At 39.8% G+C, this 13,350-nt stretch overlaps 1 protein-coding gene across 2 annotated transcripts in view; it reads right to left on the bottom strand.

Annotated features, from left to right (window-relative positions):
• KIF5B (kinesin family member 5B) overlaps positions 1 to 11,010 on the bottom strand; it is a 49,463-nt gene extending 38,453 nt beyond the window's left edge. For both annotated transcript variants that reach the window (XM_053225487.1, XM_015074664.3), the window contains exons 1-2: positions 10,421 to 11,010; positions 2,982 to 3,069 (exon numbers count right to left, since the gene is read on the bottom strand). In XM_053225487.1, coding sequence (XP_053081462.1) covers positions 2,982 to 3,069; positions 10,421 to 10,546 — 214 coding nt within the window. In that variant the 5' untranslated portion in view covers positions 10,547 to 11,010. The remainder of the gene's footprint in view (positions 1 to 2,981; positions 3,070 to 10,420) is intronic.
• Between the last annotated feature and the right edge of the window lie 2,340 nt (positions 11,011 to 13,350).

A 13,350-nucleotide genomic window follows, 5' to 3' on the forward strand; every position in this document is an offset into this window, starting at 1 on the left:
TCATAAAAGGATCCAAATTTTTCATCAAATTTTTGTTGATATGTGACAAGCTAAGAACTAGGTAACTGTATAAGAGAATCTGAAGTCGGATGGATACCCAGTGTGATTTAATTAACTGCCAAAAACCTTATTTAGTTTTCAGAAGACTAGGCAAAGGAACACAGCCCATTAAGCCTTTATTAAAACTTATTATACTTTGAGTGGGGGGAGAGGCAGAGCACTGGGCTCAATCCCACAAATCATGAGATCATGACCTGAGCCAAAACCAAAGTTGGACGCTTAACCAGCTGAGGCACTCAGGCGCCTCCCGTTAAGCATTTTATAAATGATTTAGAGTCATATTTTTCAAACAACACCTATAAAAAGTTTAAAAAACAAATTCCAAGTCCCTGACATCATAATAGACTTATCAAATACTCTGACAGCCAACATATATCCCAATAAGATAACCATAAAAACAACACTCAAAATATAATCAAGAGCTAAAATGATAAGATGGAATCCACACTTTGAAAGCTGATAGTCAAATTTTATTTTATTTATTTTAATGTTTACTTAGGAGAGAAGGGGAGAGGGGGAGGGGGAGAGGGGGAGGGGGAGAGAGAGAGGGAGGGAGAGAGAGGGAGGGAGGGAGGGAGAGAGCAAGCGAGCGAGCAGGGAGAGGGGCAGAGAGAGAGACACATAATCAATCCGAAGCAGGCTCCAGGCTCTGAGCTGTCAGCACAGAGCCAAATGCGGGGCTCAAACTCACAAACCATGAGATCATGACCTGAGCTGAAGTCGGACGCCCAACTGACTGAGCCACCCAGGCACCCTTATAGTCAAATTTTAAAACTCCAATACTCAAGTGTGGAAGAGGGTTTAATGTTGGCCACAGGAGATGTGAAAAAGATCTGTACATTTAAGTTGCCCATAGCTTATGAATCAATTACTGAGTAGTGAATATGGGGCACCCGGGTGGCTCAGTCAGTTAAGCATCGACTCTTTTTTAAAAAAAAATTTTTTGTCAACGTTTTTTATTTATTTTTGGGACAGAGAGAGACAGAGCATGAACGGGGGAGGGGCAGAGAGAGAGGCACAGAATCGGAAACAGGCTCCAGGCTCTGAGCCATCAGCCCAGAGCCCGACGCGGGGCTCGAACTCACAGACCGCGAGATCGATCGTGACCTGGCTGAAGTCGGACGCTTAACCGACTGCGCCACTCAGGCGCCCCTAAGCATCGACTCTTGATTTCAGCTCAGGTCATGACCTCAAAGGTTCATGAGTTCAAGCCCTGCATTGGGCTCTGTGCTGACAGTGCAGAGCTTGCCTGGGATTCTCAGTCTCCTCTCTCTGCCTCTCCCCACCGCCCCCTCCCACCCCATTAAAAATAAAGAAATAAACATTAAAAAAAAAAAAGCTCATGTAAAATCTTAGGCTGTACTGATTAAAAAAAGTATGTTAAAATCAAAGAATGTAATGTAATTGTGTTGTATGACAGATTCATTTGGAAAATTACTTGATGCCTACAAACAAAAGAGGACACTGCCTGTTCCTCTTTGTTGTAATCATTTATAGAATCAAGTTAATTCTCCATCTTTCTATGAAGATTTCAACATCCAGTCCACTGTCTCTCATCAATACTATTCCTGTTGTAATTCTTGGTGGTTCCAATGTCCATTTAGTAGATGATCCTATTAAAATACCCTGGTCTCTCAGATCCTGGGCCTAGTTTTCTCCATGATCTCTTGTCCTTTACTCCTTCAGATGTCAATTCTACAGTTATATTCTAGACCTTTTATTTAATTACTAACTACACTGTTTCCCTAAGGCCAATTAAGTATCTACCCCCTATTATTCCTTCTAGTACCCTGATTCCAACAAACCTTTGACCCCACAAAGACTATAATATATTAACCTTACCGCTTCTTTTCATGTCCCTCAAACCCATTTCTCCCACCTGTGCTCTCCTTCCCCTCACTCACCGTAGATTCCAAGGTTCACTATTATCATCATTCTCTTGACTACAGCCTCAATTAATTCTCCTGCCTTTCTCTCCCTCTTTTGTACTCATCTGGTAAAACACCAACTAGGTAAATTCACTCTTCTGGCTACTAACTTCAAGTGGGCCCTTAATGCTGCCCGGCAATACTGCCACATTTCCCTAATCCATTCACCTCTATTGCCAGACAACTTCATTCTTTTTCCTAGGACCCCCTCCCCCTCATCTTCATTCTGTGATGACTTTGCTCCCTGTATCACATACAAAATGGAATATGAAAAGATCTGAATTTTTCTTCCATCACACCTATAGACTTCTATCCAAAAACTCTACCTATTCTCCTGTTACTGGGTGAATTGTCTGTGCTCCTACTTAACCCTAACCTGTCCACTTTTATACCAAATCCCATCCCCTCTATCCTAGTATTCACTGGAATATCACTCATACCCTCTCTCAACTCTAGGGTTCTATGGTTTTAGAAAATATAAACTTGGAAAATCTTAGTACAAATTAATAGTATTAACTGGAATGTACACACTTCCTCCAGCATTTTTCTGTTGAACACAAGAGAAGTCTTTGGGGAAGAAATAACAATGGAATGGAAGAATGATAGATTGCTACCATTTTCTACTATTTTTTAGAAACTTGTCTAACTATTTTGTAGTCATTCTCATGCTGCTGTATTTCTATAACTGCTACCTTAGAAACTCTCCTGGGAATACCTAATAGAAATGCATCTAAAAGAATGCATTCTAAAAGAATAGGTGTGTTAACACTAAAATTCTTATAATACCCTTCACTAGGTACTGTATATGAATTAGATCATGGCATTTGAGCAACAGTGTGTTTACTAATTGTATGTTATCTTTTTTATTAAACTGTCTTCTACAATTAACTAAAAACGGGGGGGGCAATTAAAATGAAAAAAAAATGTTGGGTAAATGGAGAAGATCACAAACAAATTTTACTTATTGCTGGGACAACATAGCAATATATTTACCTTTAACAATCTTCTTTGCACAATCATTATATACTTGCTCTTGAGAGGTGTTTGACTGGAACACTCGGTCAAATGCATAAGGCTTGGACTGAAAAACAGAAACAAAGGTGTCAACATCACAAATTAAAGGTGAATGGACACTTCTAAGCTCCTTTAAAGATGTCATCATATATTTAACCTTTGAAATAGAGTACTTACTATGCATTACTTCATGTCATAGTATCTTTGTAGAAAGGACCTTAGGGATCACTAAGTACAAATTCACTAGAATAAACTTTACAAAACCAAAAATGTCTTTGTTAGATTTCCAGGGCCTAGCACTACTATGATAGTGAAATATTGTTGAGTGAATTTTTATTTAATGAGTGTCTACTCTGGCAAGTACTGAGGCTCTATTTTCAATAGTATCATTTTGCAGACAAGGAAACTAGAATCCTGAAAGGTATAAACGGTGTTAATGACAAAACTAAAATTTAAATCCAAATCTCCGTTCAGTTCAGAGCTCCTTCCACTACTCCCATTAGGCTTTTCATTTTACTGCAACAGCTTTCCAATCATTCATTCATTTAACAAATATTTATGGAATGCCTAATATACTAGACATCTTACTAGAATGATGACCAAGATAGATACACTCTCTACTTTAATGGAGCATAAGTAATAGTGGGGCAGGCATCAGACAAATAATTAAATGACTAGATATCTGACTCATGCAATGGAGTGCTGTGACAGCATATAAAAGAAGAACCCAAGTCTGGGAGAAAGCAGAAATATAGCAGGGAATGACTCTGGAGAAGGGATGTCTAAGAACTGAAGAATAGCTCACTACCTGTCTCTTCAATACTAGTCATGGGAGGGTGAGGGTGGGAAGTAGCCTAGCTAGGTATTGGGATGCTTAAAGATCCTAGGGCAGAAAGAAGCTTGTAGAATGCAGGAAGCCAAAAGAAGTTAAGTTGGAAGTTTAAGGAGCAAAGATCAAATGTAAATGACAACACAATGAAAAAGGCAAATAACATTTTAGTGTTATTTTGAAAATAGTTTTGACCTTCTGGGTCCCCTGAAAGGATCTTGGGGACTCATTTAGAACACTGCTGATATTGTCTGATGAATGAGCCACAGGGATGGAATGAAAAAAATCAGTGTCCATGCAAGTCAAGGAAGAATTATCAAGGAGGGACTGATTGTGTCAAATATAGCTGTGAGGTGAAGGCAAAACTGAAAAGTATCCAATGACAAAGGTCAGACTGGAAAGAGATTTAAAAAGTATTAGAAGTAACTGAATAGAGCAGAAATCAGGCTACAGGTCTAAAAAAATTTTTTTAAAGATGGGTAAGACCTGAACAAGTTTAAATGCTGGCAAGAACAATCTAGTAATCAAAGAGAAAAAGTAAGCATGCACAGATGAGAGGAGGGCAAGGGGATTCTAAGTATTTGAAAGGAAGTGTATGCCTGCTTTCTACCTGCTCCTAAAGGAAAGGACAGACAGTGGACCCTAAAATATAAAACAATCATCACTTCCCAAACAATCCTTAACATTACAGAAGACTTCTCAGGCCTTAGCTAAAAAAAAAAAGACCTTACTTTTTAGAAACTACATCCCAGTCTCCTTCCCCAAAGTCTGCAATAATATAATGAAAATTACAACGAAACAGACACTCTTAAAGGGCTATCCAAAGTCATTCCTAATTCCCCTTCCCCATGCCAGTTTCCACTACATACGTTGGGAAGCTAACCACCAGACAGCCTAGTCTCCCTGCAACTAGTGGACACGTGACCCAGTTCTGGATTCTGTAAATAAAGTGATGGTCTCCTGAAGGGTCTTGGGGAAACGGTTGTTTTCTGATAAAAAGGACCATCTCAGCTGAAGCTGCCCTTTCTCCTTTCTGGAATGATGGAGCTGTAGCATCCATCTTACAAACATCATGATAAATCAATTAACTTAAGGATGACAACAGATAACAGAGTCATTAAGTAGTAGCAGTAAGGGCCTATCTGCAGACTTTTTATATTTGAGAAAAATAACCTCGTATTTATTTAAACCACTATTAGTTGTTTTCCTTCTGCAGCTGAAAGCATTCCTAAAGGATATACTAAGATGACCTCACTTTGGTATTCAATTAAAAGTAGGCATCTCAATGTCTGATTATTCTTTGCCTAAATGTCCTTTCACTAAGGTTCTACAAAGACATTAACATTCAATTTTACAGGTGCAACTAAAAAAAAAAATCTACTCTTTTACTGATTTTATAAGACATAATTGTGATTGAAAACAAACACATGTACAATCAAAATAACAATCCCCATCCACAGATAAACCATGCTAATTCTTCCTATGCAAAAAGAAAGTAACTTTTCCTCTGTATGTGTCCAGCAAACATTTAGCACCTATCAGGTATCAGATATCGTAAACGATTAACAGAGTTTTAGAAATGTTATTTAGCTAGTACAGACTGTAGAGTTCAAAGAACAGAGAATAAGGCTGGGTAGAATCTTGAATACTAAGGTAAGAAGCTGTATACTAAGATCTAATGTAAGTGGTCATGCAATGTTAACTGAATTGAAATGGAGTCAGCATCTGGCATTAAAGAACTCATGGTAAAGAGTCAAGAACAGACTGCAATTAGCCAAAATATGCATTTAGTAAAAAATGTATAAAAGATACTATGAAAACAAGAATTAAACAATGATTAATTTAAATTTTGCTTGCATGAAACAAACTAATCAACACAAAATAGGTAACAGCATGAAGACAATTGCATCCTCCAAAGTAAGTCAAGTAATACAATTTTATTAAAGTAAACATTTCGAAAATATAAAGAAGGGTGCCTGGGTGGCTCCGTTAGTTGAGTGTCAGACTCTCAATTTCAGCTCCGGTCACTACTTCGAGGTTTGTGGGTTCAAGCCTCACACAGGGCTCTGCACTGACCGTGCGGAGCCTGTTTGGAATTCGCTACTCCCCCCCCCACCCCGCCCCGCCCCTGCTCTGTCCCTATCCCACTTACACTCTCTCAAAATAAATAAACTTTAAAAATTTTTAAAATAAAAATAAAAAATACAAAGAACAGGAGTGCCTGGGTGGCTCAGCTGGTTGAGTGTCTGATTCTTGGTTTCAACTCAGGTCAGGATCTCAGTTTCATGAGTTCAAGCCCCCTGTCGGGCTCTGCGCTGACAGTGTGGAGCCTGCTTGGGATCCTTTCTCTTTCTCTCTCTCTTTCCCTCCCTCTCCCCTGCTCACACTGTCTCTCTCAAAATAAATAAACTTAAAAAATTATATATGTATATAAAGAACAAACACGACTCGGTTTTAAGTCATCTCCATTATCACATCAATAAAAACAGTGGTCTTAAACTTTCACTTAGTAAGAGATATACCCAAAATAATGGATAATAGTAAAACCTGCCTCAAAAGTACTTTTATACAGCTGTTTACTATAGCATTCCTTATCGCAAATATGCAAACTAAAAAATAATTAAGCTAGGATTGAGTGATTTTTTTTAGATGTTAGATCATTGTTAAATCAAAAATTAAGTACTTATAAGCATTAAGTTGACAAAAGTTTTATTTTAAATTCCAAAACTAAACTATAATTTTGTTAAATAAGGCAAATGTTTTGATTAGAGATCAAGACCTGAAGTTACTGACCATAGCTTCCTGGGATGAAAAACAAGATACATGAAACATAAAAACTTCTAATGGGTCTACAATTAAGGGACATCTCTTAATTAAAAATCTTTCAAATGAATTAAACAAAGGAACACTCACAATCTAGACATCCGTATCTTAAAAATCCTGGTTCTTTGCCTTGAAATGTACATTATAGAGTCTTATTTCTATGAACCTTCAGAGATACCCCAAGTCATAAGATACATTCATATCTGACTTAGGCTTCAAGTGGACAAAACCAAATAGGAATGTTTATCTGAATTGCAACCATACCTCAGATTTGTCTTTTTTTTTTTTTTTTTTTTTCAAGATTTTAATTTTAGGTAGTTTCTACACCCAACGTGGGGCTTGAACTCAAAATCCCAATATCAAGAGTTGCATGTTCCAGACTGAGCCAGCCAGGCACCCCATACCTCAGATTTCTTAGTGAAGTGGTTCCTGTTTGTATCTGCAGAACATCAAATCTGGTTATAAAGGACACCCTCCTAGCAGGCATATATACCTTTCTCTAAAATTTTGAGTAGTGATCCTCAGATCACATGGGATTATAGCTTATCAGATTTTCCTTAGTTTGACAATGACTGTTAGCTAAGATTCCACAACTGTACAGGTGTGATGATGACTTCTTCTCTTTTAATGTTCACTCTTAAGGTAATTAGGATCAAACACCAAATCATCATTCACTTGAAAAGAGAAATCATGTTGAGCTATAAGCAAGGAACTGGAAAGATTATCTAATTAGGTTTTACTTTCCTCTAATTTCAATGAACTGCAACAGCCTGTTTTTGGTTCTGACAGCGTCTACAGTATACCATATAAGGAACAATGATTAATAAAGATACTTAATGATACACATACGCATGTTCCACTTTTATGATGCATAAAGAAATAATTTTTTCTATTGACTTTTTTTTTCCTGGAGTTTTCGGCAGGCTCATTTCAACTAAATACGGTGTTTCCCTTGTCCTCCTTTTTTTGTGGATAACAAGTTCTCTTATTTAAAGCAAATACGTTCTGTTTTTATCATTTAAAGGTTTTCCTTAAATAATCCATTTATTTCATTCAATATGTGATACTTATACCTCTTTAACAAGCACTTAATTACCAAAAAAATCTGTATGAAAGTTGCAAAACACAGAGAGACACTATAGGATCACAAGATTTGCCTGCCATGGGATATTATATTAAAATCACTGATGTAACAGAAAAAAGTTTGGACAATATATTGGAAATTGAACTTCAATGAAAATGAGAATCCTTAAAAATTATCTTCTAAAGGAGCACAGATTATACCTATAATTCAGTAACATTATAAACTACTTACTCTTTAAATCTTGATTTAACCAGAAGACTACAAAATGTGTTTAAATCATGTTTAAAATAATTTAGTTTTAAATGACGCACTGCAGCAATTCCTTCTTAAAACCATTTCTTTTGAATCAGGATCCAGTAAAATGAACAAAATAAACCAACACATGACTTTACCTAGAAATTTTTAAATTTCACTCTCTCAGCTATTCCTTATAAATTCCCAACCTTTTAAAATATAAATTCATTTAAAAAATTGAGACCTCAGAGTAACCAATGACCCAGTAAATGCAGATTAATTCTTGAAAATAATGAACTAAACCTTCCTCTTATATTTCTTAAGGCTACAGGACTCCGTTGTATTTTTGCTTAAACTTAAAAAAAAAAAAAAGACTAAAAATGCTTACCAGTTTACTTAAAGGCCAACTTTTATTGCAGATTCACAACTCAATCACCTATTCATTATTTCTATTATCATTTATTTACATTGTTAAGGAACGTCCAAGAACTTTATTCAAAGGGAACAACCTAGAATACATGTGTGCTTCCAGTGGTAATTACTTGTTTTAACTGTCCTCATATTTTATGTCATATTTGGACAGAAAGTTGCCTTCTCAATACATCTTGTGAATCCTAAATCCTATCATTCCAACAAATGAATCCTGGTAATACTTATAGATTTGTTTAAACACACACACAAACATCTGCAGAAATGAGGCATTCTTAATATAAATCAAAAAGAAAATAGCTTCAATGTGTCAACCACTGTTACTGCTGAGTAATCACAAAAACTCTGAGCAACTAGTAGCCAGTTTGTCAACAACCCAGGCCCTGCAAGCCTCCTCTGATTCCACAGAAGATACCATCCTAAAGGAAAAGGATGACTACTTCTGTGCTTAACTTCTTAGTCTCACCATGGTATCATTTAGTTTCTCTCATGAACTTGTTAACAAAAAGCCAGCCGGACAGTCTTTACACAGTAGTGGCTGGCAGTTGTTAGTAATCTAATGATTTGTTTGCCAAAAGCCTACCAAGCAACAAAGGGCTATGACACGACACTCATTACCTAGAGCTTAATTCTGCAAACTTTCACATAGAAACTCTTGAAGAAGTTCAGTCCTATCTCCTATGTCAATGCTCTTAATCATCAATGTCCCATCTCCTGTGACCCTTTGTCCTATTTCCAAATTAGGCTGTGCAAACAATATGCTAAATATGGAATGCCATTAGAGAAAAGATTAACATTAAGATTTTGTACCATGATAGCAATGTAGAAAAAAGTTCTGCCACAATCGCATTACCAAGAAAGATAAATTTAATTTTTAGTCACAATTAGGTATGTAATATTCTGCTACCCATTTTAATCTTCTTAACCTGGAAATTCTATTTCCAGAGGACCTTTTGATACCAGAGATAGGACCACAAAAAAATCAACCTTACATTCTGGTTTCCCTGACAATGATCAGCCAACTCTAGTTATGTTTTATATTTTATAGCACAAAGGACACTATTTCTCCGTCCTTAAGATTATCAAAATCAGTTTTTCTTCAAGGCAGAAGTAGAGATCTAATGTTAACAAGAAATCAATCCAGCTTACTGGTCAAATTTTAATTTTTTTTAAAAAGCTTACCTTTATAATTATAATACAAAAAGTTAACACTCTTTGCTATGCTCTTACCCCATAAAACCCAGTAAGAGATTACAGATTTTTCTGGGCACTTACTTGATCCAATCTGATCTGCTAGATCTACTATAAAATTGAACAAAATTGATCACTCCGATTTCAAAAGAAAACTCACTCTTTACAGTCCTCAATTTGTCATTTATAATAGTTAACATGAACGTTCATTCATCACTCAAAGGACGGGTGGGTGAACATTTGAGGTACAGGTATATTTGTAGTTGTTTGATAATTTTTCCTTCTCCCGTGAGGCAAACAACACGGTTCAGCAAATAGTTGTATCTTTATCTCCTATAAAACTAAGTATCTTCACTACTTAAGGTACAATAGGGCTAGTCTTAAAGCTCAACGTTCTTAGCTAAACTTTAATCTTGCACATGTTACAAATGGTAAACTTGGGGTAGTCCAAAACACCAACAGCATCAGTAACTGTGCGCGCGCGCGCGCACACACACACACACACACACACACATACACACAGGCAAATATACACTAAACTTACACCCCGGACAGTTCCTCCAGTGCCCCAGGTGGGGGAGTGTCCCAGACATAGACCAGGCGCCTCCCTTCTCTGGGCACTTAAGATCGGGGTAGGGGCGATCCAGAACAGCCATGGAGCCGCGCAGTCTCCCTCCCCAGGGTTATCTGAACCGGCAAACTCTACTCGGGGGCGGGGTTGGGGTCATCACTGCTAGCTCTCAATTCTGCACCCCGCCACCTCCCCGAACCTGGGGCCCGGCCAGGCCCGAAGGAGCTAGACTGGGGGTAGGGGCGTTGGTCACTCACCGCGATCATGACCGTGTCTTCTCCCTGAAACTTGGCGATGTACTTATCGCCGCGGTTCACCTCAGACTCATTGAGAGGTCTGAAGCGACACATCACTTTGATGTTGCACTCGGCCGGGTCCGCCATCTTCCTCGCTGCCGGGGCCGGAGACCGGGAGCCACTCCCCGCCTCTCAGTCTGGAAGGAAGCAGGCCCGAGCTGAGGACAGGGGTCGCGAAGGCCGAGAGAGTCAGCAGTCTGGCGCGTCGCCCGCCCTTCCCGCGGCGGCGGTGGCCCGGGAACCCAGACTCGAAGCGCCGGCGCCGGTAGCAGTCGCCCTGAGGCTCACTTCCGATCCATCATGGCAGCCATGGCGGCGGCGGCACGGGTGGAGAGTCTGCGGCTCCTCAGTTTCTCCCTCGTCGGCCTGGGCAGGCTGCACGGGTCCGACGGGATTCTAGACACCGGAAAAATTGCCACGTCCCTCTTCCTCGGAGACAGCAGGCCGGCCCCGCCGTCCGCCCGCCGGGCAGTCTGATCGCCGGCTTGCCGGCAGCCACCCGACCACTTCAGAAGCCGAAGACCGGCGACTGAACGGCGGGATGGGCGGTGCGCGCGGAGCACGGCGCACGCGCGGCGGGTCCCAGCCGAGATGACCAATCCGCGTCCGCGCTGGGCCGCGCCGCCGCCCTGCAGCCACTCTTCGCCCTGGGGTTGCCGATTCGAGTTTTACTGGAAGCTCTCTTATAGAAGTACCTATGGTTGCCCCGCCGCCTGACCGGGCAATTCTCTGGCCGCAGAATTTCCCAGAGCGAAGGTAGACGCGCTTAGTTTTCTCTTCTTCAGGGGTCAAGGGATTTGTTAAAACTACCTTATGTTGTAGCTTGTTTAAATAAAATACTGTATTCCTAATAAGGAGGTGTTTGCCTTCTGTTTGGTCTGGAGATAAAATTGGTTCCTAGCCCACCTTTTTAGAGCGCTTTCCCAGAGAAAGGAAGATTGGAAGCGAAGGGTGGGGCTTGGCTCTCTGGTTTAAGCGGTTACTCTTTACTGAGAGAGTGCGTTGGGGAGACAAGAAAGAAAAAGGACATTTCTCTTAAGGAATGCAGAAGATTGCTGAAGAAATGTGGAAGAGCAAGGTGGTTGGGGAGAAGGGCTTCAGTCAATTGGAGGTCCCGCTTCTCCGGTAATAAATACAAGGAACTCATCCATCTCAACACTGAAGGAATGACTGACCTGAGTCTGAAGATGGTCTTAAAAGACCTGGATAAATTTGTGGATTATATTTAAAGCTGAAGTGGCTTTTTAGAAAGGTGGATACCATAATGACTCTCAACTGGAAGTCTCTCTAAGGTGCTGTGGAAGAACTGCAAAGACAATCAGGAACCCTTTCTCTGGTTTGTAAAAAATGAATGATTGGATTGTACAAACCTCCAGTGCTCAGTCTTCGCCCTACCATCCAAATGCCTCCAGAAATTAATCCAAACTTCAACAGACACAGCTTTGTTGATCCACAGCAATGAGGGAGAGTTCACACCTGAGGAACTCTGGGACATCTCGCCCAACAAAGGCAAAGATGGAGTTAAAGGGCTCTGGGGGAAGTGTGGCATTTAGGTAAAATTTTAATAAAATTGTGTTTCAGTAGGCTCCAAACAAAGCAGAGATGTGACCTCAGGTCTAGAGTACTAGTGGACCCAAGGTCCTGTTTCCTTGGGGACTACAAAGTTAAGATAGATGTGGAAAGTTGTCTTCAGAAACCTCTGACCCAAATCTCTGCACCTGTCTTGGAAGTCAATCAAGGCAGCTTCTCTATGTCTTAGAGCCTCGAAGAAAGAGTAGGATGTTTTATTCTTACTGATATAATTTCAAACAATGATTCTGATAGTCTACAATTTTAGAGAACAAAATTTTCAGTGAAAGAGAGCAGCAATCACTCAAAGAAGGAGGTTGTTGTGGCAGGTGGGCCACTAGTTTTCCATCTTTTTAACAGGATTTCATGACAACCCTGTCCTCAGCACTCTGCTCTTTCTCTGAGCCCATGTCTTCAACAGTTGCTAGACTCTTATCTACAACCCTGACCTTTTCACTTGTGTGGCATTCCCATTCCTCTAGCAGCTTATAGGCCACCTTCTTTAGGATGCATTACCTTAACATTACATTTGACGTTCTAGAGACTAATTAATTATCCTCTGCTTCCTGCCAATACTCAGTTCAACTACTCAACTTTTCCAGTTTGATTACCAGTATCAGCATTCTTCCATACTCACAGGCTATGAAAAAGTTCCAGGTACCTCTAACTCCACTGTTTACTTCATCCTTTATACATGCAGAAGAGAAATCTGGTAGTTTGTGTCTGAAGTTCCTCAACTTCCACTCCACCATTCCTTTGTGTCTTCACCTCAGACCTGGGGAATGATTGCTCTAGAGCAGTGATTTTCAAAGTCTCCGTGGAGTAGGGGTTCCAAAAAGGTGACTCAGGTGACTCATGTGTGTGGGACGGGAAAGGAGGTTGATGGAAGGGCCAAGGAATTAAGCTCTGGAAACATCTGCTGTTTAAGGCACTTTGGTTGCAACTGTTGCCTCTTCCTTCCTTCTGCACAGCAGATTCTGGAAGCACAGGCTTTATGAAAACAAAATCCAGAAAGGGAAGTGTCTGCAAGAGCCTTCTGCTTTCGGATCTGACATTCACACTTTTTCTGGGCAAGGGAGCATAAAGAACCTGACTCTGCCTAGGACCAGGAAGGAGATAAATGCTACTTGAAAAACAAAATATTTCTAAAAACGTGTCCTGTCACATCAGTGAGGAATAGTGGTATCAGGCAATAGGCTTTAAGAATTATTTTCATAGTGAAACTAAAGATTGACTTTTTAAAAATTGGTTAATCCCGGTTTTTCTTCCAAATATGGAAAAGACTGGCATTATTCCACATTAGCAATGAAACAGGTTTCCTT

This window comes from Acinonyx jubatus, chromosome B4 (genome assembly GCF_027475565.1).
Source record: "Acinonyx jubatus isolate Ajub_Pintada_27869175 chromosome B4, VMU_Ajub_asm_v1.0, whole genome shotgun sequence".
NCBI classification, from domain to species: Eukaryota; Metazoa; Chordata; class Mammalia; order Carnivora; family Felidae; genus Acinonyx; species Acinonyx jubatus.